At 41.7% G+C, this 24,536-nt stretch overlaps 1 protein-coding gene across 3 annotated transcripts; it reads left to right on the top strand.

Annotated features, from left to right (window-relative positions):
• Window positions 1-704: 704 nt before the first annotated feature.
• Window positions 705-23,168, top strand: MAP3K8 (mitogen-activated protein kinase kinase kinase 8). Of its 3 annotated transcripts, none has more exons than XM_019731551.3 (8): window positions 705-1,080; window positions 5,169-5,527; window positions 11,763-11,930; window positions 14,196-14,457; window positions 15,901-16,007; window positions 19,951-20,103; window positions 20,816-21,062; window positions 22,015-23,168. In XM_019731551.3, the coding sequence occupies exons 2-8, from the start codon at window positions 5,192-5,194 to the stop codon at window positions 22,143-22,145; spliced, it is 1,404 nt and encodes a 467-aa protein (XP_019587110.1). In that variant the 5' UTR covers window positions 705-1,080; window positions 5,169-5,191; the 3' UTR covers window positions 22,146-23,168. The 3 variants fall into 3 exon arrangements, with proteins under 3 accessions (XP_019587110.1, XP_019587111.1, XP_019587112.1); XM_019731552.3 differs by lacking the exon at window positions 705-1,080 and adding an exon at window positions 1,334-1,437; XM_019731553.3 differs by lacking the exon at window positions 705-1,080 and adding an exon at window positions 1,356-1,485 and having other exon boundaries at window positions 22,015-22,999.
• Window positions 23,169-24,536: the final 1,368 nt, after the last annotated feature.

Here is a 24,536-nt window from a genome sequence, read left to right as displayed (position 1 = left end):
AAGAACGTTATAAATGAACTTCAAACTATTTTCCAAGCAGGACAGAGAATCCCCGCGGCTGGGGTTAGGAGGAGATCAGTTGACACACTTCGTAACGAGGCAGTGTCACAAAATAACAAGGTCCAATAAAGAACAAAACCAGGTTTCGCTGGCGGAGTACACCAGCCCCCCTCCAGGTGCTCGCCCCTCAGGTTCCCGCCTAGCCTGCGGCAGCCTCTCCAGAATCTTTAAACCCGAGTGCGTGGTGAGGACCACGGATAGTGGCACTCTGTGTGTGTAGATCTAGACCAGAATCTGGGACCGGTTTGAGAAGGCCAGACGCTCACTGCGCCTCCTGCAGCCCTGCAGAGACAGCACGCCGCGTCTCTGTCCCCTAGTGGCGTGGTGGCGCGGGAAAGGGCCGGGCCTGGGACACCTGAGTAGCGCCGAGGGCACGAGCGCATTAGGAAATACGATCTTTCTCCGGGGACAGGGAAGGGGTGCGGAGACACGGTAGTTCTTTCCAACTCCGCCATTGGGGCGCCCTCTACCACCAGGTTTTCCGGTCCCTAGGTCCAAAGGAAAATTCAAAGGTGTTCCAGGCCCTCGACTACTTTTCCGGCTCCGATAGTGGGGCGATCCCGACGCCAGCGCTCTGCCTAGTCCCCTCCCGGGGCGGCGCTCGCTCCTCCCTCATCTCGCCTTCAGCTCCGCCCGGGTGCCCCGAGGGCAGACGGGGGGGGGGGGGGAGGACGGAATTTCCCAGCGCGGGGGCTCCGGCTTCCCCGCAATTCTTTCTGTTTACGGAGAGAAAGGGGAAATGGAAAAGGCGGGGAGGCGGCGGCTAGTGTCCGCGGCGCCACCCTTCGACCGGCTCAGACGCCGTGAGTCAGGGGCCGACGAGGGTGGCCCGGGCTCGCTCGTCCGCTCTGGTCGGGACGACGCGCCACGCTCTGGGGCCTGTCGCCCTGGCTCCAGCCTCTGCCACTGCTGGACCTTGGGGCCCGGGCGCGCCGGGCTCGGGAGGGCCAGCCGCCCGCTACACGCCGAGCTGTTGCGGGACCGCAGCTGTACGGCCTGCGGGGCGAGCGGAGGCCGCAGGTAACCCAGAGTTCGGGGGCTCAGGGGTGTCTTTCAGGTCTCAGCCCTCCTGGGTGCTGAAAGGGAGGGTGCCCCCGGCAGGGGGGAGACTCCGGGGTTCGAGAGGGTGGGGGCGTGCGGGCCGCCCGCTAGGCTGCGCTTCCGTCCTTCGTGCGGGTCGCGGCTGCTGCCAGCACAGCTGGAAAGCACCTTGCGCAAGGGTCTCACGCGGTGTGGACTCGCGACTCCGCCCCCTTCCTCCTCCTTCCTGGATCCCCAGCGCACCAGCAGTGCTGGGCCGGGCAGTGCGCGGGGAAGCAGGGACCCGTGTCACCGGGTACGCCGCCGGGGCGGCTGCACTCTCCCTGCCAGCACCGGGTGAGTGCACCTCAGAGGCTGGGGGTCCCGCTGCCGCTTTCCTAAATGGTGGGCGCTTTTATAATTTACGAACCCTATAAAAACCTTCTTAGCCGTGAGGAATTGGAGGAAGAGGGTGGTAGTGGGTATAGGAGGGTGGTGGTGGTGGGGGTAAGGGGTGGTGGTGGTGATGGCAGAGCAGAGAGCCTTTTGAATAGCTGAAACTTAATTTCATGCTTATAACCCAGACGCTGTTCTGTGACTAAAGGGTGATTATAGCAGAACACAAATGCTGGGCTTTTGGTCTGAGAATATTAGAGGAGAAAAAGTTATTTCACAGACGTTTCCCTGTGGTAATGCGATATCAAGACTCCGGAATTCTTTCACCGGTAGTTCTAGGTGGAGAACAGGCTTAGAAGGCAGCGCCCCGTGCACTGAGCTTGTCCCAGAAGTTTACAGGGAAGGCCACGAGCTGTCTTTAAGAGAAACTTTGCAATGCCTGTATTTCACTTTTGGAAAGACAAACTTTGATCCAGAATAAAGTACTCCTGATAAGAACAGGGAAAGAAACACGAATACAGCTGATTTACCTATCTGTGGCCTGAGTCTTATGTATTTGCCAAGTAGAATATTAATCTGATTTCAGCAGATACCACCGCCCCCACAACTTTGATGGATTGAGTCTGTGTGCACTACTTCTGGCAGATGACCCTTAAGGACTTTGTCCCATAAGGAAAGTGTGATGGTCGTGGCATCTGGAGGTTTTGAAGCAGAGTGGCTGTGCTGCTATACAGCTAGAGTACATCCTTGTGGGGCTTTTTGAAAACACAAAATATGATAAGAGATGTGCCCCGAGGGGCAATGTACTGTTTTGGGAGAAAAATCTTTTGGGTGGGAAGTAACACAGGCATGATCATCTTTTGTTAGGCAGAAACTGATGCCTGTGATGTTGGCCATTTTCATTCAGACTTGCTCGGAAACTCAAATTTTGTTTGTGTAGATGGAAGTAGCAAAGCATATGACATTGATGTTTAGGAATAGGATTTCCTCTTGGTTTTATTGCTGATTTCTGAAATAATTTGAAGCAAATAGTTTTGACTGTGTTTGCCCATCTCTCCATTTCTAAAATTGGCATAGTCGTTTTGTTAAGAAGTAGGAATTTTATGAGGATTTTTATTGTAAACTGCATGTGGAAGGGTCTTTATTGCTAAAGTAGAATATAATCCACACTTTTTGCAATCTACACTTTTTCTACTGGGTACTGATAGTGAATAACTCAGAAATCATTAGCATATTGTTTACTTAGGCTTGAAAGTGCTGAGGCTCTTTGCAGGGGCATTTAGTGGGCAGACTGGTTGGTCATCAAGGTTGCTTCAGGAGCACTGCTTTGCCTGAGAGGAGCCCTGCGTTGCTAAGGAATTATGCAGGGCTCTGAAGACTGTCTCAGTCCTCCACCTCCCCTGCCTTCCTTCCCTGCCTCCCTTCCTCCCCCATCCCCCTCGTGCCCTGCCCCACAGCACAGTTTAGGGGTATGTGTATTGAACCTCTTACTTAGATTTTACATATTAATACTTGAGACTTGCTGCAGGATTTAAAAACCATAACCTGTCTTTCCTCTCTGGGTCAGCTGACTGACTAGTAAACTATATAGACTTTTTCCTCTCCTTCTTGAGTCATATTACTACTGGGAAGTTGTTTGCTCTCTAGTCAGCCATTTGATAATTAAGTCCAGCAGCCTTGGAACTTTCCAGCCAGTGGGGTCCTAAATCAGGCTATTTTTGTTTTAACTTCTGTTTTTCAGTAAATTCTACAAGTAGAAACTGCAACTAAATGGCTCGATGAAACCTAAGTCAATGTTCCTCCCTTACCATGAGACATTCCTTTCATAACTGAACACTTCAAGAGCTTGAATCTCAATCTCTCTCAAAAGTGTACAAGATCTCTGAGAGGGAGCTGTCTTTGCTCTCTAGTTGTAACTGTAGTGATAACAGCCATCAAAGCATTTCATAGGTTTCTGCCTTTTTTCTTTGTCTCTTGTTGTAGATACAATCTTTAAAACCCTACTGTGTCAAGAAGCCGGGGGAATAGGTAGCCACATTTCATTTGCAGATAAGAAAGGAGGCCTAATGCAGTATCTGCAAAGGCAGGTGTCTGACTCAGTCTTTGTCTCTTTTGTGCACACAATAGCAACTACAAATGACACAGCTTATTTACTGTGCACAAGACACTGCACTGAGCATCTTATGTACATGAACTCCTTTAATCCTTACAACCACCCTATGAGGTAGGTGCTGTTATGATTCCATTTAACAGACGGGAGAAGTTGAGGTGCAGAGAGGCTAAGGTACTTGTCCAAGATCATGCAGCTAGTAAAAAACGGTCCAAGATTTGATCCCAAGAAGTGTTGAGTCTAGATGGGATGTCAGACTGCAGGATGCTAGATTGCTTGCTTGAGACACAATTCATACATCAGAAAATGAATGTCAAGTACATTAAGGACACTGAATGACGTGGTTCTTCTCGCAAATGAAATTCACTCAGAGGCCAGTGGCTGGACGGTGAGTTGCTGGATGTTCTGAGGTGGAACATTTCCTGGAGCCTCCTACTGGGGCTCCAGGTTGATCAAAGCCTTGGCTTTTAGCACTGACTGTTGAATGTGTTAAAGATGTGTGCTTTTAAGGACCTAAAACATCTTTCAGGATGTGCTTTCAGGAGCACAATAGTTTAAGTAGACATACATGCCTCCAAATTCTCTTAGGTCTCTTAAATTTTTTTAATCTTTAATTCTTTGGACTATAGTTCTGAAATCCTGAGCATCATTTTTCATCCTTGGTTTCCCCTTCTTTTTCTCACTTACAAGTCCCGAGGTTTAGCCCCTGATTTATATATAAGAACTGAAATACAATTGTGGCTAATGTAGTTAGTTGGCCTTCCTTATGATAGTAAGTAATTGGATCTTGCTGATGGTAGATTTGGCTTTCCTGGCCTCTTTCTAAGGCCACAACTTTTAGAAAGTCATTGATCTTATGTTAAATTAACCTTCTTGGAACCTTGAGATGTATGTTTTGTACTATAAAAACTTCTGGTCTCAAGAGAGGACAGCTGATTCACAGGTTAAATGAATCTTCCCCTTTCTCATACTCATTGCTGGCGGAAGGAGGATTTGAGGCTGTCCCCTGTCTAAACGTTTAACTCATTTGCATCAGAATTATTCCTGAACCTTGCTCTAGCATCATCAGTTTGCTTAAATTCAAATCCATTTTACATGCTTCTGTCTTCAGGACCGGAATTTTATGTGCCAAGTTAGCTCCTAAATTTGGCAAAGTATTTCTTTTGCTTCAAAGGCACCCAAGGCAGAGAAGCCACAGAGACCCATATGGGGAGGGTTGCCCCCTTGAGGGAGCAGCATGGTTGGAAGCTCAAGATTCCTGAGCTGCTCTTATTCGTGTTTATGTTTAGTGAAAGTTTGTTTACAGTGTCTATGGCTGCTGCCACCAACTCAGCCAGTAAGTGAGTAAGGAGTAAGTCGTCTGGATCTCAGGTTTCCCCTCTGCAAAGTGAGCAGGATGGACTAAATGTTATCTAAGGTCTCTTCACTGTCTGTCAACTTGAATTCACACACCCTGTAGACACAGAGACCTCATTTTTTAAACAAAGGCATTTAGAAGCCCAGTCGTTTTATGTCAGTTTCCCATTGATTTCAAATACAAATACAAATATAGTAAACATAGTATTTGTGTTTTCTTTTGCAGACTCTCTAGACAGTACCACAGTAATGGAGTACATGAGCACTGGAAGTGACAATAAAGAAGAAATCGATTTATTAATTAAACATTTGAACGTGTCCGATGTAATAGACATTATGGAAAATCTTTACGCCAGTGAAGAGCCCGCGGTTTATGAACCCAATCTAAGGACCATGTGTCAAGACAGTAATCAAAACGAGGAGCGTTCAGAGTCCCTGCTGCTCAGTGGCCAAGAAGTACCTTTGTTGTCGTCCGTCAGATATGGAACCGTCGAGGATTTGCTTGCTTTTGCAAACCATATATCCAATGCCACAAAACATTTTTATGGACACCGACGACAAGAATCTGGGATTTTGTTAAATATGGTATGTTTTTTCCTGATCAGTTGAGTGCTGTGTGTTCAACTTTACCCCTGCAGCTTCATTTAATGCAGAGTGGCCTTTGAACTTGGTTTAGACTGGCTGCCAGGTATGATTTTTTAAAATGTAGTGTCTGTAAGAATCACCTTCATGTTTACCATGTAAATAGAGTTTTCTTTAAAAGTTCCATTTAAAGAATTTTAGTAGTAATTCTCCAAATGGGGAATGAAGAAGAATGTATTTTAATTTAATAATTCATAGAAAGCTCGCTCATCAATTAGGCAGAAGAGAAAGGCTTAATGAGAATCCTTCATCTGAGAGGGGAATAAAGACTTTGCCTTTAATTAATATTTTTGAAAGCTGATTTCTTTGCTCCTCTCTTGTCGCATTTGGAAATGTCACAATATCACTACTGGCTAAATTCAATTTTTGCAGAAATGTAATCTGTAAGCAGTAAATAGCTATCTGCAGATTCACTCTCTTTAATTGGCAAAGTATGAATGACAAATGACATATGTGCTTAGTCATCCCAAGTATGCAAATAATCCAAAATATCGTGACAACATTTTGTTGCCACGGTAGGAGATCAGGTGATGTGTTTAGGATGTGTTTGAGAGTCTCTCCATCTCTTAGTATGTCAAAGGTGAGCACAGGTGAGGTGCTGGCTAAAGGTGATCTAATTTTTTAAAAAGAACAATTTATGAAGGAGTCGGTGGTAACTTGCAAAACATGTTTCTCCATGAAAGTGACTCCCTTGCCTTTGGTGCATCTAAATAGCACAATGGCTAATGTGGAGAGAAGGTCAGTGCTAAACAGTAAAAAGTTTGGACAAAGTACTTAATTATTTTGGTTTTTTTGCATACCACATTCACTCAATTCAAAACAACACAGTAATTTAGGTCAGCTATGTAGTGAGTTGTTTTGTTAGAAGCCAGTTGTGTACAGCTGGAGCTCAATTTGGAGCAAGGTTACGTTTTGCATAGTTGTATGACTTGCTTTGGTCTGGATCTACCAAACTGTATTTAATCCTTGACAAAGTACTTTACCTTGAGAATGTTACTTCTGTTTATACATGGGAAGTAAACATTTTCACTAGAAACAATACCTGATTTTCTTAGCTAAACTATAGCTGAAGGACGCTGGTTCAAAATAATATATATGTCTATAACGACAAACATAATTGTTAATGTATTTCTCTTTTCTTAAACATATTTATTTGTTAAAATGGAAATTTTAAAGGAAAACATGCAGAATAGACACATTATTCTTGTTTATAAATATGTAGAGACTTACGTATCTTTACCCTGGTCCATCAGACTGATGACTGATGGGTCATAGAGCTTCATTGGGAATATAGAGAAGGGAATTCAGGGAAATTTAAGGAGTGCAAAGAAATAGCTTCCTAAAGGTTTTAGTAAAACAAAAAACAAACAAACAAAAAAAAACTAAGACATTAAAAGGAAGTGAAAATTTTACATCAGCCAAGGGTAAGAGTGAAATGTTGTCAGTTCCTGCCGTGGAACCTGTGCTCTATAAATGAACAAAGGCAAATTTAGGAGAAAATTTAAGAATAGCACATATCATAAGGCAGAGATCTTGAAAACTTCAAAAAGCTTTTTATTTTAAAAATGATCAAGAATATCAAATATAAAGAAGACTTAAAAACAGAACAGAATAACAAGAAAACCTTAAAATCCCCAGGACAAATCAGCCCAGTGGCTGATGACTCTGAGGGGCATAGCTGACTTCCCGTCACTGACTTTAAGGATCAGATACATCTCTGCGACTGCTGATAACCTCATGCAGCGCTGTGTTTCATATATAATGGCATGGGAATTATATCTTTTCATCCCTGATCATAGCTAGTCGGAGACAAGATGATACAGGAGGCAAGGTTTGCTTTGAGCTCCCTTTCATCCTCACATCGTGGTCTCCTTGGAACCATCCTGGGGTCCAGACCTGTCTCTTCCCATGATCCTCCTCCTAAAACCTTACCTAAACCTTTCTCTTCTGGGCTTCATTTGCTGCTCTCTGTCTCTCTGTTTTACAAAATGACAGCTGATTTTCTACCAAACGCGTTGATTCCATGCTGAAATCTATCGCTGAAATGTATCTACATGTGGACCAGATGCTTTCATTCGAGTAGTTCATTTGCTCGACGTAGCTTGAATATCCACAGTGTATCAGGTGCTTGTGCAGGTGTTAGAGATACAGTATTGAAGAGTTTGTGCCCTCTGGTATCTTACTGCCTGGTGAATGCAGGAGACGAGTAAACAAGCAATTATAATACAGTGTGGAACGTGCCAAGACAACTAAGCTGTGATAGCTGTGGGACCAGTCAGGCAGGGTACTTCCCATAGCCATGACGGTGGGTAGGGGGGACAGGAGATTGTCAGAGAGGCTTCCAAAGCGAGTTGATGGCCAAGTTATTGAGTGAGAGTCAGCCAGATGAAGCGGGTGGGGAGCACAGCGTGTTCCAAGTGAGGAGAATAGCATGTGCGAATGCCTGGAGGCCTAGGGACATGGTGTGTCCCAGGCAACCAACTACCCAAACACCTGTGGAGTTAATTAGTTAATTGGGGGGAAGACCAGGAATGACAAAGATATCCTGAAGCATAGGCATGTTAAATGGTGTTCTCTCTGTGTGTGTGCAAGTGTGTGCTCTTTTCTTAAAAGTAATGTTACGTCAAGATTCCACCAACTTCCAGCAGGACCCGGGGAAGAAACTTTAGGAGACTAATGTAGGGATTGCTTTGTGTAAGAGTGCTACCAGTTATTTATAATCTAGACCAATTCATAACCTGAGCTGGGGATGAACCCCTAAACCAGGTTCTGAACATTCAAATCTTTGGTGATTATACGGAGAGCTGAAGGGCCCAAAGGACTCACAGATGTGGGTGTGAAATGCCGCATGCTGTTCCTCAGGTTCGTCATTGAGTCAGCTTCTCAGGGTAGAAAACACCTTAAAGATACTGAGTCAAGCCCTCTGGCTAATGCTCGAATTACCACCTACATCATCTCCACTAATTGGTAGAGCATTTTGGTCTATGCTTGAAAATGTCCTCTAATGAAGAGTTCATCACGTAGTGGGACATTTAATTTCATATTTGGCCAATTCTGATTATAAGAGAGTCCTTTATATAAAACTAAAATCTATCTCTGACTCTTCTTAGTCCTATTTCTACTCTTTGACCATCAAAAGGTAAATACGATGAGTCGTGGTAAGGACTGAAGGGCCCATGAATTAAAGTGCTTTGGTATTTATCTCAGCTCTGAAATGGATTAGCCGTGTGACCTTGGGCTAGTTATCACACCCCTCTATGTCTCAGTTTACTCATCTGTAAAATGGGTAACATGATTGCACTTACTCGGCAGGTTGTTGTTTGGAACAAATGCATGTGCACGTGACCTATTTACGCATAGTGTTGAAAGAATGCAAGCCGTTGCAGTAGTTGTTTTATATATTTGTTACTCTCCTTCTTTACAACGTTCCTGCCAATATTTTAAAAATTGCATGCTCTCCACATCTTCTCTCCTCTTTCACAAATACTTCTAATTGTGCCTGCTACTTCTCTTATATTGTAATGCTAACTCCCATCATCACCTGGGTAGCGCTCTCTGAACTCTGGCCTGTGTCATGCCCGTCTTACAGCCCAGCACTTCCTCATACGGCCCATTTGTTGTGTGGCCAGCAGAGTAACACAGGGCCAGCTTTGACTCTGTTCTGGATAAAATACTCTTTTAACGTAGCCCAAGGTCACATCCATTTCATAGCAGCCACATCGCACAGGTCCCTTATGGAATTTAGTTTTACTGAAACACCTTAGGAGTTTTCTGAAGTGTTTGCTGTTCGTGGGCCCGGTGTTGTTCAGTATCTGTGACAGTGATCTGGATGAAGAAATCGAAACATGCTTCTAGTGTCTGTACTTGAAAATGGCTTTTGATAAGTGGAAGAATTGGCAGAGATAAGCAACACAGAGATGCACGGGTTTATTTGGTAGGGCCCTTACAAAGAAGAAGAAGAAGGGGGAAAAAACATCTCAAACCCAAATAAGGGAAGGTCTAGGGCAACGGGAAGAACCAGGGACTGCGCAGAACTGCAGATTGGTCAGCTCTTGCGTATTACACTGGACACGTAGGGCCTGTCATCACAGGTAGCCATGGAGAACTTCTGGGGCATTAAGAGGGGGTGTCCCCTGAATGCAGGAAATTGAAAAAGGGGGTAACAGTATTTGCAGGGTTTGATCAAAAGAGGAGAAGGCTAAGGTGTGCTCAGCGACATGTAAATGTAGGCTTTTAATAACTGGGTTTTGAGCATGGCTCAGCTTTAATTATAGCCTTCTGGAAGATAAAAGGCTCTTATGCGAAGAATAAGGGTGGTGGCTTTGGGGTCAGACAGCCCTGAGTTTGAATCCTGACTCTGTCACTCACTATGGAGTTACTTAGCTTCTTGAAGCCAGTTTCCACATCTGTAAAATAGAGATATAAATAGTACTTACCACGTAGGTTTGTTGTGAGACTTTGATGAGATAATGTGTTAAAGTACTGAGGACAGTGCCTGGCCCATAATTAGCACTCCGTACATGGCTGCTATTTTTATTCTTCATCCTTTTGGATAAAATAAGAGGACATTGGCTCACACTGTATTATAACAAGTTTTGGTTAAACAAAAGTAAAACTTTCATTGACCGTGAGTTAAACACGGAAGTGGATAACTGAGAGACTACAGTGCAATCGGATCTATAAATATTTAATAACAAGAAAGAGGCAATAGTCAAGTACAGTTGCATGCAGTGGGCATAGTTCTATGTACATGTGCAAAGGCAATAAATTCATCGCGTTCTTAGCATGCTGTAAAAAGAGACCTCCAGTAACTTGAGGTGACACACTTCTTGAAAGGAGGTCATATTTCAAACTAGGCAAGCCTGTGGTCTGTACTTGTTCATTTTCTCTCTAGGGCTCTGTTGGCATAGGATCCTGCACAGAGGGAGCGCTCAGTGAATATTTAACTTTTAAATTTAGTGACCTCACGGTTCCGAGTATTAGAATTGTTCTCTATTTCATTTCCTGACTAATAGTGAGCACATCTGTTTGTGGGGTGTGTAGCTAAGATGAGCAAGAATGAATACGGAATGAATAACCCTTACCGGTACGAGAACCATTCCTGTAGCTGAGGCCTGTGAAGAGCCCCCTCCATCTGCAGATGAACCTTTTCCCACGTGGCCCATAGTCCTTCGTCTGTACTTGAAATAACTTGATGTCACGTTGATCGTTTCATAATTCCCAAATTCATAGTCTGAGGTCATATTATTACTAATTACATTTAGGAAAAACTTGTCTGTTTGACTCTTTATCCCTTGAAAGAACACTGGAAACGTTCTTTCAAGTGGGCTGCCTTACTTATTAATTTGTTTTAATTTTAATGGTTTCACTTTTAAATGTTTTACTCTTTAAAAATTGAGATAGAATTTATATGCGGTAAGACACACAGATCTTAACTATACAGTTTGATGAGTTTCGACAACTGCTATCAGGGTACATCTCTTAATTTTTGAGTTGACTGGTTTTGAAATCTATTCTGAGTGCTTGCTCATGAACTCTTGGAGATCAGGGGTGATCTGCCTCTGGTTCATAGCTGCCCCCTCAGCACCAAACACAGTGCTTTGCACACACTACCCACTCCGTAAATATTAAATGAGTAAGTAGATGAGAAATAATTCTGCCCTTACTTTATTTAGGTAGCATTGTCAACTCATAGGTCTGGCATAACACGTTGTTTTTCAGAATCCTCCGTGATCATTAGTTTATTTCCACACTCTCTCTGTATGCCTCATGTGTGAGTAACAGCTATGTGGACTAACAGGTTAGCACATTTTAGCTGGAAACAAGTCAACATTTAGGCACAGTTTATACTTAGGCAATTTTTATTCTCAGCCTCTTGGTCACAGTCGTCATGGTCCCTGAGATAAATCATTTTTAAAGTTCTATTTGGCAATTAATGACTCCTGAGTAGATGGCAATCTGATCAGGTCTGACTAGGGATGAACGTGTCTCTGTTACATGCTTTCTCTGTCTTGCTGAAACTCTAAATATAGTCTCTGTACACTGTTATGATTACACACAGTGACACTAATTTCAAACAATGTAGGAATGCAATCTAAAGTAACCAGTTTTATAGGGCGGGTCGTAGGAAAGGATTTTGCTGGAATTCTCACCCTCCTTCATTTTTATACTGTTGTAGGTAATCACTCCCCAAAACGGACGCTATCAAATAGACTCTGATGTTCTCCTCATCCCATGGAAGCTGACATACAGGAATATCGGCTCCGATTTCATTCCTCGGGGGGCCTTTGGAAAAGTGTACTTAGCACAAGATATAAAGACGAAGAAAAGAATGGCATGTAAACTGGTATGTACTTTATAAGCAGATAACCGTGCACTGAATGTTTGGCATTGTGGCATTTGTTTGTTTATTTGCATTACTCAAAGCATGTTAGTCTTTGACTGGATCTTGTGTAAGCATTCCTTGTCCAAAAGCTTCTGTGTTTTATGGATTTGCTTGCTACCTGTTCAGCTCCAAATCTTCCTAAGTGCATAGTTCATTTTAACCTAGTTTGCCCTGATAAAAAAGAAGGTGCTGCTTGGGACTGCGTCTTCCCTCTTTGGATGGGCTGGGATGGAAGGGCACGCTTTTGCAGGATACTGCTCCTTTAATTCCACCCAGTGGGGAGGGGTCCAGGCAGGGAAGCAGAGCTGGGAAAGTTGCAAGGCTTCTCAGGACTGCTGATTAAAGGGCTGAATTTAAATACAACAATTACTGAAAAGACCCCATCTCTTGTTATTAAACAATCATTGTTGAGGTGCCCCCACTTTGGAAAACTGTTTAGCAGTGTCTACCTAAGCTGAACATGCACACGCCCAATGACCCAGCAGTTCCACTCGTGTATGTACACACCCAATAGGCATGTGCACTTGGTCACTGAAAGCTATGTGCTAGACTGTGCATAGCAGCATTATTTGTAATGGTCCCAAAGAGGAAAGTTTCCAGACGCTGAAATGTGGGATATTGATTCACACAATGGAATACAGAACAGCCAAGAAAATGAGTGATTTACAATGATAATAGTGTAGGTGAATCTCATAATCATTAGGTTGAGCCAAAACAGCCAGACACAAAATAAAATTTACAGTATGAGATTCCACTGATAAAGAGGCCTAAAACAGGCTAACCCACTCCATGCCGTTGGAAGTCAGGTCCGTGGGTACCCTTAGGAGCAGTGCCTGGAGGGGGTCTGCGGGGGGTGTCTGGCTGCTGGTGGAGTTCTGTTTCTTGATCTAGATGGTGGTTACGTGGGTGTGTCGAGTTGATAACTCACTGAGTTTGATACTTAACCAGTTTTACACTTTTATGTCTGTCTTTAAAAGATGTTTTAAGAGCAGGACAATAAAATAAACTCACTTTTGATTTAAGAAAATAAAAAATAATTGCTGGCTATCGTCTCAATCTCTGTTATCATAATTAAAAGATCGATAACTTATTGGCCTCATTTGTTCTGTCATAAAGATTTGCTAGAGTGTCTGGTGTTAAAAAAAAAAAAAAAGGAGGTGTCATGATAAGCTATTTGAAGCTTGCATTTAGAGGCGAGGTGTTCAAGTTCTTTTAAAAAATTCTGGTGACGTTTTCTGAAGATCTTAGCATCAAAGTGTCCTGTGTTTCAGTTTCATCAAAAAAGGCACGGGAGAATGGTTTTGTGGGCTTGTTTTTTTTTGTTGCATTTGTAAATAATTTTTAAGCTTTATTTTTTTCTTGGAAAAACATACAAGATGGTTAACAACCCCAAACAGATTCAAAAGAGTGTAGGCTGAAGAATGAGATCCCTTTCCTTGAGGGAACTACTGTTAATAGATTCTTATGAATCCTTCCATAAAAACTCTGGACATATGAATGTATAGTTTAAAATTTTTTGCAAGTAGGAACATAGCATATGTACTTCTGCATCTTGGTTTTTTTTTTTATCTAACTGTATTTTGGGGACATTCCACATTATCTGCACTGAGAGATTTGCTTCTTTCTTTATTAACGACTTGATTTTTCTATAGAATGGATAGCCCAGTGCTTATTTTAAATGCATTGTTAGAGCATGAGCTGTGGGTCCAAAGATATTATATTATTTCATGACAAGATATATTGAATATATGACCTAAAATCTAGGTGCCATAGAAATTACAGGTATAATAGATAAGAAATTATCTCTTGATTTAATGAATAATTCTGATTAGATTTCTACTTTCTAACTGAAAATAATAATTTGTGTTATTTTGTTTCTTTATTTCCTTATTTTGAGTTGTTTATCTAAAGCTGACATGTAAAGGCAAATCTGAAGTCAACATTATTTTAACTCAGCAGTGCAGTTTCATACAGATCAGAGTATCCTTGAGGGCATTTATTTGTCTTCTGGTTTGTGGGTTGACCTAAATTATAGTTGTCCCTGGATATCCCAGGGGAATTGGTTCCACGACCCCCGAAGATACCAAATTCTTCAGATGCTCCAGTCCCTTAGTTGGCCCTCCATATCAAGGGATGCAGAACCTGCAGATACGGAGGGCGAACTGTTTATATGTTTTTCATTATCCTGGGGTTATTTAGAATCCTATTGGCATTTTTGTGTTCTAGATCCCAGTAGATCAATTTAAGCCATCCGATGTGGAAATCCAGGCTTGCTTCCGGCATGAGAACATCGCTGAATTATATGGCGCGGTCCTATGGGATGAAACTGTCCATCTCTTTATGGAAGCAGGCGAGGGAGGGTCTGTTCTGGAGAAACTGGAGAGCTGTGGACCAATGAGAGAATTTGAAATCATTTGGGTGACAAAGCATGTTCTCAAGGGACTTGATTTTCTACACTCAAAGAAAGTGATTCATCATGATATTAAACGTGAGTTATCTTTGAATATGTGCCTTTTTGACTTAAAGAAAACTAGTTAGACAGGGGGCAATGGGCTCTTCCCTTCATTCTGAAAATGGTCAGTGGCAGGGAGGGCACTTTGCACCCTCCTCCATAATGCTCCTGAAACACCTTTTAAAATCAAGTGGGGTCATTAGAGTTTTCAAAGTCATAAGGAAGGGTGATTATCCAATTGTGGAGTAGATTAGTGCCACACGTCTGTTAAGTACTGCGTATGCCCTTGTTAATAAGGCTTTTAAAATGCTAATTCACTGAAAAATACACACATACAACCACATATTTTGGAGAAACAAATAGCTTTTACATTTTGAACATCAATTTGGCAATAGTCCATTCAGCAAGCCTTCACTGACTGCTTTTGGGAGGAAGGGATGATGAGGAAATACGCAGGAGAGCCCCAGTATGAACCCGTAATACCTAATGATAAATTGGACTAGCAAAACTTTTACTGAGAAAAAAAAAGGGCATTTTACTTTGTTTTAGAAAGTGGCTTGATAATAATATGCTTATATCTTAGAATCTGAAACTCAAGCTTGTGAGCATTATTATATTTTTCTAGCTTTATTGAGATATAATTGACATATAGTGTTGTGTAACTTTAAGGTATACAGTGTAATGATTTGATATGTGTATGTATTGCAAAATGATTAACACAATAAGGTTAGTTAACACATTCGTCACCTCACATAGTTATGTATATATATTTTTTTTGGTGGGGAGAACTTTTAACATCTACTCTTTCAGTAACTTTTCAATATACAATATGGTATTGTTAACTGTAGTCACTATACTATATGTTACATCCCCAGCACGCATTCATTTTATAACTGAAGTTTTCACGCTTTGACCACATTACCCATTTCTCCCACCCACTGGCTCTGGCAACCACCAATCTGTTCTCTGTTTCTATGAGTTCAGTGTTTTTTGACTTCTGGTATAAGTGAGATCGTACAGTATTTGTCTTTCTCTGTTGACTTGTTTCACTTAGCATAATGCCCTCAAGGTCTAGCGAGGTTGTCACAAATGGAACACGTTCCTTTTTTATGGCTGAATAATATTCCATTGTGCACACACATGTACATACACATATATCACATTTTCTTCATCTATTTATCTATCTATCAATGGATGCTGAGGTTGTCTCCATGTCTGGGCTGTTGTATCTTGAGCATTGTTATCTATGGCTACAATCATTTATATCCACATTGGCTGAATTCTTAACAGACCTGAAGTGATTTTCACTTAAATTCTCACCCAGATTCATCTTCCTCTTTTGAATATATTAGATCTGTCTCAATAGGGGAAGCATTTCCATCTATTCCGATTTGGGGCTCCTTGTTTTAGATAACGTTTTCGTTTTATGTATGGGTGTATGGACAATTTTTATACCAAAAATTTTTTCTCTCTTTATAGCTAGCAATATTGTTTTCATGTCCACAAAAGCTGTTTTGGTGGATTTTGGCCTGAGTGTTCAAATGACTGAAGATATCTATTTTCCTAAGGACCTCCGTGGAACAGAGGTAATCATATTCCCATAAGAATGGTCAATATCTTAAGAGCAAAATTTTTAAAAATGTGGTAGCGTTATTCCAGAAAGGACGCAGAAGGGGAGAAAAACCATTGCATTACATTATTGTCACTGGAACATTTAATGAGCTCTGGGCCAAGTACTCATTTAGCACTTTAAATGAATTATATTATTTAATCCTCACAACAATCCTGTTATTGGTAAATACTGTTATTGTAGGCAAATACTATCATGATTCCTATTTTACATAAGGAAATAAGGTTGAAGAGGTAAAAATAAAGTGCCCAAAGCTACTCAGCTAGTTATAGTTCTGGGACTTGAACCAGTTTTTTTCTGAATCTAAAGTCTAAGGTCTAACCACTGGGTAACTTTTTAACGTAACTGATATATATGTGTATATATATTTTCTTAGTATAACTAATATTACTGTTTTGGTTCAATTACAGACATAATTTGCATGATCATTAATACTATTTATTGAGAACTGACAACATTTTAGGCCTATCTTTAATCCTAGGGATCTTATAATAAACCTCAAGTTTGTGATAGCATAAATGAATGTTACTTGAAGATAGAAACTTGTTGTAATATTTAACTCATTTGTGAAGCAAAAAAAGCCAAATCAAAACAAAACTTTCCTGACTCTCAATGAGATTCAGAGAAATGCATTCATGGGCTTTCAAATAATATATATTTAATTTAACATTCCCATTATTAGGCTGAATAGTTGATTCATGTTGTGAGTATCTGTTGAGCATCTACTATATGGCCGGCTGTTGTGGGTATGAGGGATGGAAACTGGATAAGACCTCCAAGGATCCTGCCCTCAGTGGTACTTCAGCAGTCCCCACTCTCTGGTGAAAGGACCTAGGTCAAATGTACCTGAATTATTAAAAGGCCAATAGTTTAGTTCCCAGTTGGTTATCATGGGCAATGTGGTTGGATACAACTGGGAAGGTAAATGGGTGTAGACGCTGCCTCCCTGACCCATGTTCACGATGGTGGGTTCTAAACCTCAGCCTCCCAGCCCCAGCACTGGAGGTGCCCCTAGCAAATGGAGAAAAGGCAGATCAGTGCCTTTATGGCTGCATCTTCGGCACAAGCGTACCAGATCAGTGTTGGTGTTCAACCAAACAGTCTCACTGGTCGATGTATTGTACTGAACTCAATCACAGCTAAAAACAAGTATCTTCATTTCAAACCAAGATTCTGTGAGCCTTTTCTTAACTCTCTCAAAGCAAAGACTCTCCTGGGCAGCAGAATAAATCCTTGTTTTTTTTCTGATATTATTGCAGTTATTCTGGAAAATACTTGAGAGAGAATTCTTGATAGTCATCTTTCAGCACAATAATATTCAGAAGAGAAAACTGTAGACTTTTTTTTTTTAAGAATGCTTTAGTCCCCAGATCTTAAGAACACTTCACCAAAGCCCAAAATCTAGTAAGACTTAATGCTTATGTCATGTTTTCTTTGGAAAACGTTCAGCGTCTTTTGGCCTTAGTCAGAAGTTCAGATATGTGGCACGTTACCCTTTTTCCTGGAGCCAGTTTGAGAAACAGACTATTTATGGTATCAAAGATGGAAAATACCTTTTTCTTCCTGGCAGTGTGATCAAATTGAACATTTTGCAATGGTTGGAGAAAGACATGCCTTTTCTGGGATTCTCTAGCAGAAAAAAAAAAAAGTATGCTTGAGTAAGAGATAATAGCATAGTGTTTACTCCTGAAAAGTATTTAGATGGAGTTATTTTACCAAATGTAAATTGCTTTTTATGAAGTGCTAAACTGGCTTTGGTGTTTATAGTTATAAACTCTTCTAGTCAACCTGCATTTACTGTCTGTGTGGTGCTCAGGAGCTGAAGTTTGATAATGAGCCAGGGTGTGAGGTGACCAGCGAAAGCTTTCAGCAAGCCTGTGTTTACTCCTAATACTAAAAGAGCCAATAAGATAGAATGAGTCAAAGTCAACCATGCAGACTTGCTTTCCATTAGAACTTGCTCACTTGGCTACTTCATAGCCATAGGTGATTTTTTGATCTCTGCCGTATAGCTCACCACTGCAGACAATGGTTACCTGTATTTGGTCTCTCTCAGCATTCACGCTCAGAGCATTAGACTGTAACCATATAACACATATACGGGGTTAATCTGGCATATGTTTAATCTATTGTTTTGGAATTACATGGTGCAGAGAAGGAATAAATAATGAATTTAAATGGCTAATCAGAATCACTTATATAGTGTGGGTGTTTTCAAAAAGTTTTTATTTTCTTCTGAGGCTGTGTTTGGTCTTACTTTATGTAAGTGAACATGTAATCATCACACGCGCGTGCGCACACACACACACACACACACACACACACACACACACACACACACACACCGAGTCTCTTTCCCTTTCTAATAAATGTGTTGCGAGGAGAGGGCCTTGACCCTGACATGACGCCGAGGTTGCCATGCTCCAGTACCCATGCCTGAGGTCATGCAGCACGCAGAGAGCCTCACCTCGGACCCACCAGGCCTGTTTCAGGCCTGCAGTGAGCTAGCCAGCCCGCAGAGTCCTTGAACACCACGCCCTGCTGCCCTGGCTCTTAGGGAGCTTGAGGAAGCAGGATCTCTGAGCCAGGCAGCTCTGGGCGATCTGTCTGAGGTCAGCAGCCAGGTCACAGGGGGACAGGATTCTGCTGTCCCCAAATGTGCAGTCGCATAGAGCCTGCAGAGCCGTGTGCACGGCTGCTGTTGGTTCCACCAAGAGTAAATACTTTGCCTAATCTTATAGTGGTGGGCCTCTTCTCCTGGCAGGAAATCCCACCCACTGCTTTTATTGTGTAACTTTGTGATGAGATTTAGTACGAAAGTCCTTCAGGATCTGTGTTCTTCAGGGGAAGTTTGAGAACAAGGAGCTCAAGGAGCTCACTTTAGCCTGTTTGCTGAGAGAGAGAGAGAGAGAGAGAGAGAGAGAGAGAGAGAGAGAGAGAGAACGCCGGCCCAGAAACAGAAGTATGTGGTAGGAAGAAGCTGAGCAGGGTTTGGATGGGGAAACTGGGCAATTTCCCCAGTTTTTGTAAGCCAGTTCTTACTTATTTACTCTGAAATGTATTCTGGGAACACTTACCCTCTCCTCCACATTCAAATAATAGACAGTATAAAATTTTTTTTAAATGAAACATTGCTAATTGGGACATTAACTACTATATGTCAGAACCAGCCATAAATACCAGTGTTTACTCTGTTTTTCTCTTTCTTTTTTATTTTTAGAAACAAACACTTTTTAGAGAAGCTGTTTCTAAAACTGGCCCTACTTTTCCAGCATTGCCTCATGAAACCAAATAGAACTTACACAATGCTAATATGGCCTTGAATATTTAATCAGTGAGCTACATGGGAGGTAGAAATAAGAAATAGTTCGTAGAAATGACTAATTAGGATCACTTTTACAATACTGTACTTTTTGAGCTTCTTCTAAGTTTTGGGTATTCATACCCTGTAGACTTCTGCCACCTTTTATCACTGCAGATAATTAGAAGTTTAGCAATTTAGTGACAAACAGTTGAAGAATATTTGTACTGTCCATTTAACTATGAAAGGAACTGGTGTTTTAGTAGAAACATTAAACATAAACATCTATCAGAGCTTTGCAGACCTTTGATGAGTGGGGCTCCCAGGTGGGGTCTTGGCTGCAGGCCCTTTCCTGCCAGGCCTACTATGTGGTCAGTCTGTGGAAAAAGCATTCTTTGTCAGGCTGCAGGGACACCTTGGGCCAGAGCTGCCTGGCTCCTGAGGCTATTACTCTCCTCAGCTTCAGGGAACACAGCGGTGACATGCTCTTCTGAAGGGATGAAGTGTGCAGTAAATATGGTACTGGTGGATGAGTCAGCTTCCATAACTGAATTAGGGAAATGGAAATGCAGACAAATGTTTCCTGCTTCTTTTTCAGATTTACATGAGCCCAGAGGTGATCCTGTGCAGGGGCCATTCAACCAAAGCAGACATCTACAGCCTGGGGGCCACGCTCATCCACATGCAGACGGGTACCCCGCCCTGGGTGAAGCGCTACCCTCGTTCAGCCTATCCCTCCTACCTGTACATAGTAAGTGGGGGTCCACCAAGGCTGAGGGGGGGAGGGGAGTTCCAGCTGCTCAGGAGAGCTATTCTCCTTCCTGTAACACTCATACCTGAGGGGGATGATGGTGAACTAGTGACCCATGAGAGGCAGCCGAAGGTTCTTCCTACATGGAAGGAGCCCCATTCTCACAAAGAAGGCATTGCTATTTTAGTGGGAACTTACTGAAATATGTGTTGGGCATATATTATATGCTATTCTGTTAGATGTATAATAATAAAATGCCACTTAGTAGCATCAGAGTAGCATACATTTTTGAGCCAAGGCAGTTGTATATTTCTTTGAACACTTTAGAGAAAAAGATATTAGATTACAGGTCCCCACGCCAGCCTGGCACATAGTGAGACATGCCACTCTCATCTTACCATTGAGAGATTTAGGAGCAGATGCTTCCCTGTCATGGCACAGTAACCCATGGGCCACTGTTCAGATATAAAGCTGTCACTCTTTATTGAAACCTAGTATGTATCCTTGACTGCACTGAACCAAAAGATGGGTTTGACTCCGTGTTCTTAGGAAATTAAAGGGAAGCTTGTTTCAGGGTGTGAATGTATGAAGTGGATTTGCTGCAGGACATGGTGGGAAATAAATGACTTTCCAGATCTCGTTCCTAGAATACTTTTGTTGTTGAGGGTATGTTTTTATCTCATTGATGCTAAGAGGGCTGGTTTGTTGACAGATCCATAAGCAAGCGCCTCCATTAGAAGATATTGCGGACGACTGCAGTCCCGGCATCAGAGAGCTGATAGAGGCGGCCTTGGAGAGGAACCCTAATCACCGCCCCACGGCAGCAGACCTACTAAAACATGAGGCCCTGAACCCTCCCAGAGAGGACCAGCCCCGCTGTCAGAGTCTGGACTCTGCCCTCTTTGAGCGGAAGAGGCTGCTGAGTAGAAAAGAATTGGAACTTCCTGAGAACATTACAGGTACTGACACCCTACTGTGTGCACCTCCCCTCGCTTCCCTTCTTTTTTCTTTTTTTTTTTTTTCCTACATCAAACTTCTGATGGAGTTCATGAATGCATTTGGGGGAAAGAAAAAAATGAAGTGACTTCTTCAGTGCCATAAGTTGTTTGAGAATTTTCAGCAAGAATGTTAGCAAAAGCATTACAAAAAAAATAAATAAATTAGCATATATACCAGCAAATCATAACAGGTTTTCAGTGCAGATGTAGGTAACACAGTCATTGAGAATTGTCTCTGACTTGCTTTTTTGCAAGAGAATATTATTTGCCTTTAAAAACAAATCAAGCATGACAGTTTTGCTGTTGGTAAAGACCGGGGTTCTATTTAATTCAGTTACAGTAAGCCACACCAGTCCTTGGTCAAAAACATCATGGCACTGCTTGCTCTACCCAAATAAAATATTGAGTTTGAAGTCAATTTGCATTTCTGTCTTCCTCTGCTTAAAATCTCTTGGTCAGCTATGACTCTTTTCTGTTTAGGAGAATTAGTATGCATTCCAGGAGCATTGAAGATGCTTAAAGAGGGGTTTCTATTTTTATTATTAAAATCTGTGACATTCTTATCCATTTAGGTCCAAACCCAGATTTGAAGCCTGGAATGCTTGTTTGTATTTCTGTGCTTCTTATCTGACAGTTCCGTATTGAAAGAGAACCATCTGGAATATTGGAAAATATGCCAGGATTTCTAGCTATTTCCTGCCATCATTGACTCTTTTTTGAACTCGTTTGTGTATGGCATATTACATAAACTAGCCCATAGCATTTAACTCTATATCTGTTTAATAAAACCGGAGCTTGAATGCTGTTTCATTAGGCCCAATGTACTTTTTTTTTCCCTCAGAAGAAACAGGTATTTATTTTTAACACATTCTGTAGTCACTTATTTTATTTTTTTCAATGTTTCTCTTTTCAGATTCTTCATGCACAGGAAGCACTGAGGAATCTGAGATGCTAAAGAGACAACGTTCTCTCTACATAGACCTTGGAGCCCTGGCCGGCTACTTCAACCTTGTTCGGGGTCCACCAACACTAGAATATGGCTGATTGATGACATTGTTTGCTCTACATGAAGACTCAGCATTTATTTCCTGGAAGCTGTTTTTGCTGACTCTGCACAGGGCCTCTGTCTAGTGAATTGTGCCATTTTTTAGCTGGCAGTGTGGGCTCCCATGACTCATGAATGTGACTGCACACATGGCTCCTGTATGTTTAATTTGTGGAGCTGCCCTGGTACCCACAAGGTCTAAAGGTTCTCATTTCTCAGGTGGTGTGACTCGAAGGAAGTTAAGTCTTCCTTGATGGACCATTTCTGGTGACTGATTTCATTCACTGTGCACTTTGCTCAAAATGTTAAAAAAAATACCAATCACGAGGATAATATATTAGCCTAAAATTACTATTCTTGGTTCTACTTTACGTATGGGAACTGCATTTAACTCAGAATAGTTGTTTTGTGTATATTGGTGTATATTTTATGATAACTCTTTGAGCCTTTGTAGGGAGATTCTAATATAAATTAAAGTCATTATAGTTTGGGTGAATAGAACAACTTGAATATTGTAGCAATAAGCTGAACTAGTGTCTTAAAAATGGCTAACTGCTTAGTTAGGAGCCATCTGACAGTAGGCCACTAGTGACAGGTTCTGTTATGTTCCTATGGAAACATTTTGTACTGTACATGCTATGCTTAAAACATTTAAAACATGATGTTTTGAATGTGGATAAAACTGTGTAAACCACATATTTTCTGTACATCCCAAAGGATGAGAATGTGACCTTAATGAAAAATAGAAACTTTTGTCAATTCTTAATAATGCCACTTTTGTAATTCCTGTGACTCTATTTTCTTTTAAGCATTTGTATAATAAAATAGCATACTATGTATGTTTTATATCAAATGCCTTCATGAATCTTTCTTACACACACATATATATTTATATTTTTAACATTGTAAAGTATGTGAATATTCCTACTTAAAGTATGTTTTTACATCATGCAAATGAAACCAACACTTTTATCCAGTGTGACTGGTCAAATCAACAGAATAAATTCAATATTTTGCCTTAATTATTGTGAAGAGTATGATTCTCAGCCCCAATTAGGGGTAGGCTCTCGGGTTGGAATATAGGTTAGAGGGTAACACGTATCATGAGGAGGCAGAAAAACCTGAGAGCTTTGCAATATGTGTATTCCTGTTCTATTGCTGTTGTATCAAACAATTGTAATCTGGGTTGGGTTGTGTCCCTTCTGTACAGTGCGATAGAAAAATCATTGTGAGCTACTTGTTTGGGCTAAGTGTGGTTCTATTTGCTATCTTGTTTTTCTACATTTATACTTCCTTGGAATCTATGTTTGCATGCTCTGGTCCTATTAGTATTGGCAAATTAATAACTAAGTTACCTTTGTGTAAGGTGAATTTCAATTACATCCACCAAATTCTAATGAAAACTGTTGAATGGGAGTCTGATGTCATTGACTGAGTGAATAGTATTCCACAGTTTCACATGTGTTATGGAAAACACTACAGCCCTGTGATCTTCACAACACACACTTGAAAGATGCATTGCTACCTCCGGTTTGTTTCAGAGGGACGAACTGAAGCATGGTAACTTTATGTTCAAGATCACAAAGCAAGTAAAGAAGCAGAGCTGGTATTTGAAACCAGGCCTTTCTGACGCCATTGCTCGTGTTCTTTCTCGTACTATGCCGACGTAAGCGATAGACCATCATACATGATAGATCATCTCACTGCATAGTGCTCCCGCTGGGATTCAGGTCACTAGATAAGGGCAGAGGTGGATTTATCGTGAAGCTAATGAAGCTTCTTCCTCAGGGCTCCTCACTTGCATGAGGCCCGGTGCCCACTTTTGTATTATTTCTCTCTGGTCAGGCCTAATAAAACCTGGATCTGAGTCAAGGTATAAAACTTGATGATTTTCACAAAAAGTGTAAACAGTCAATATGAACTGAGTTCTAGTTAACAAATTCTACTTAGAGAAAAACATTTCTGTCACGTGGGGCAGCCTGTGGGGTCTCTGCTCCCGCTCCCCACATAAGAACTCAGGATATGGTGAGGCCCAAAAGGAACACCCACGGAGCCATAGGTAGGGGAGTCATACCACTATGGTCTCACTGGAGGCTGGATTCACATGACATGCAACCTGCGGTCCGCTTTTTTGCCAACTGACCGACTCTCGACTCAACTCCTCAGCGCAGCCTTGGCAGTTATATTAGTGGCCAATGGCTCAAGGGTTACAGCTGACGGCCATCTACTATCCGAGCCAGCACCCTTCTCCTGAGGCCGAGCCTGGAAACTGCTCTCTCAGGCTCTGTCCCCACAATTTCTTTGAAATAAATTGGAGCTCTTGTGGAGAGAATTAGGGATGTTTGTTTTCCAAGTGGTTATTCACAGTGGTAGTGGCTGAGAAAGTGGCC

Source organism: Rhinolophus sinicus, chromosome 1, assembly GCF_057876585.1.
Source record: "Rhinolophus sinicus isolate RSI-liver-muscle chromosome 1, RSI-T2T, whole genome shotgun sequence".
Taxonomy (NCBI): Eukaryota; Metazoa; Chordata; class Mammalia; order Chiroptera; family Rhinolophidae; genus Rhinolophus; species Rhinolophus sinicus.
Note: the sequence above shows the minus strand (reverse complement) of the source record. Positions and strands in the feature narration are given on the sequence as shown.

Coding starts and splice junctions, on each gene's coding strand:
- MAP3K8 (XM_019731551.3), top strand. CDS start 5,192: ATGGAGTACATGAGCACTGGAAGTGACAATAAAGAAGAAATCGATTTA. Junction 11,931..14,195: donor AAAGAATGGCATGTAAACTG/GTATGTACTTTA, acceptor TTTGTGTTCTAG/ATCCCAGTAGATCAATTTAA. Junction 20,104..20,815: donor ATCCCTCCTACCTGTACATA/GTAAGTGGGGGT, acceptor GTTTGTTGACAG/ATCCATAAGCAAGCGCCTCC.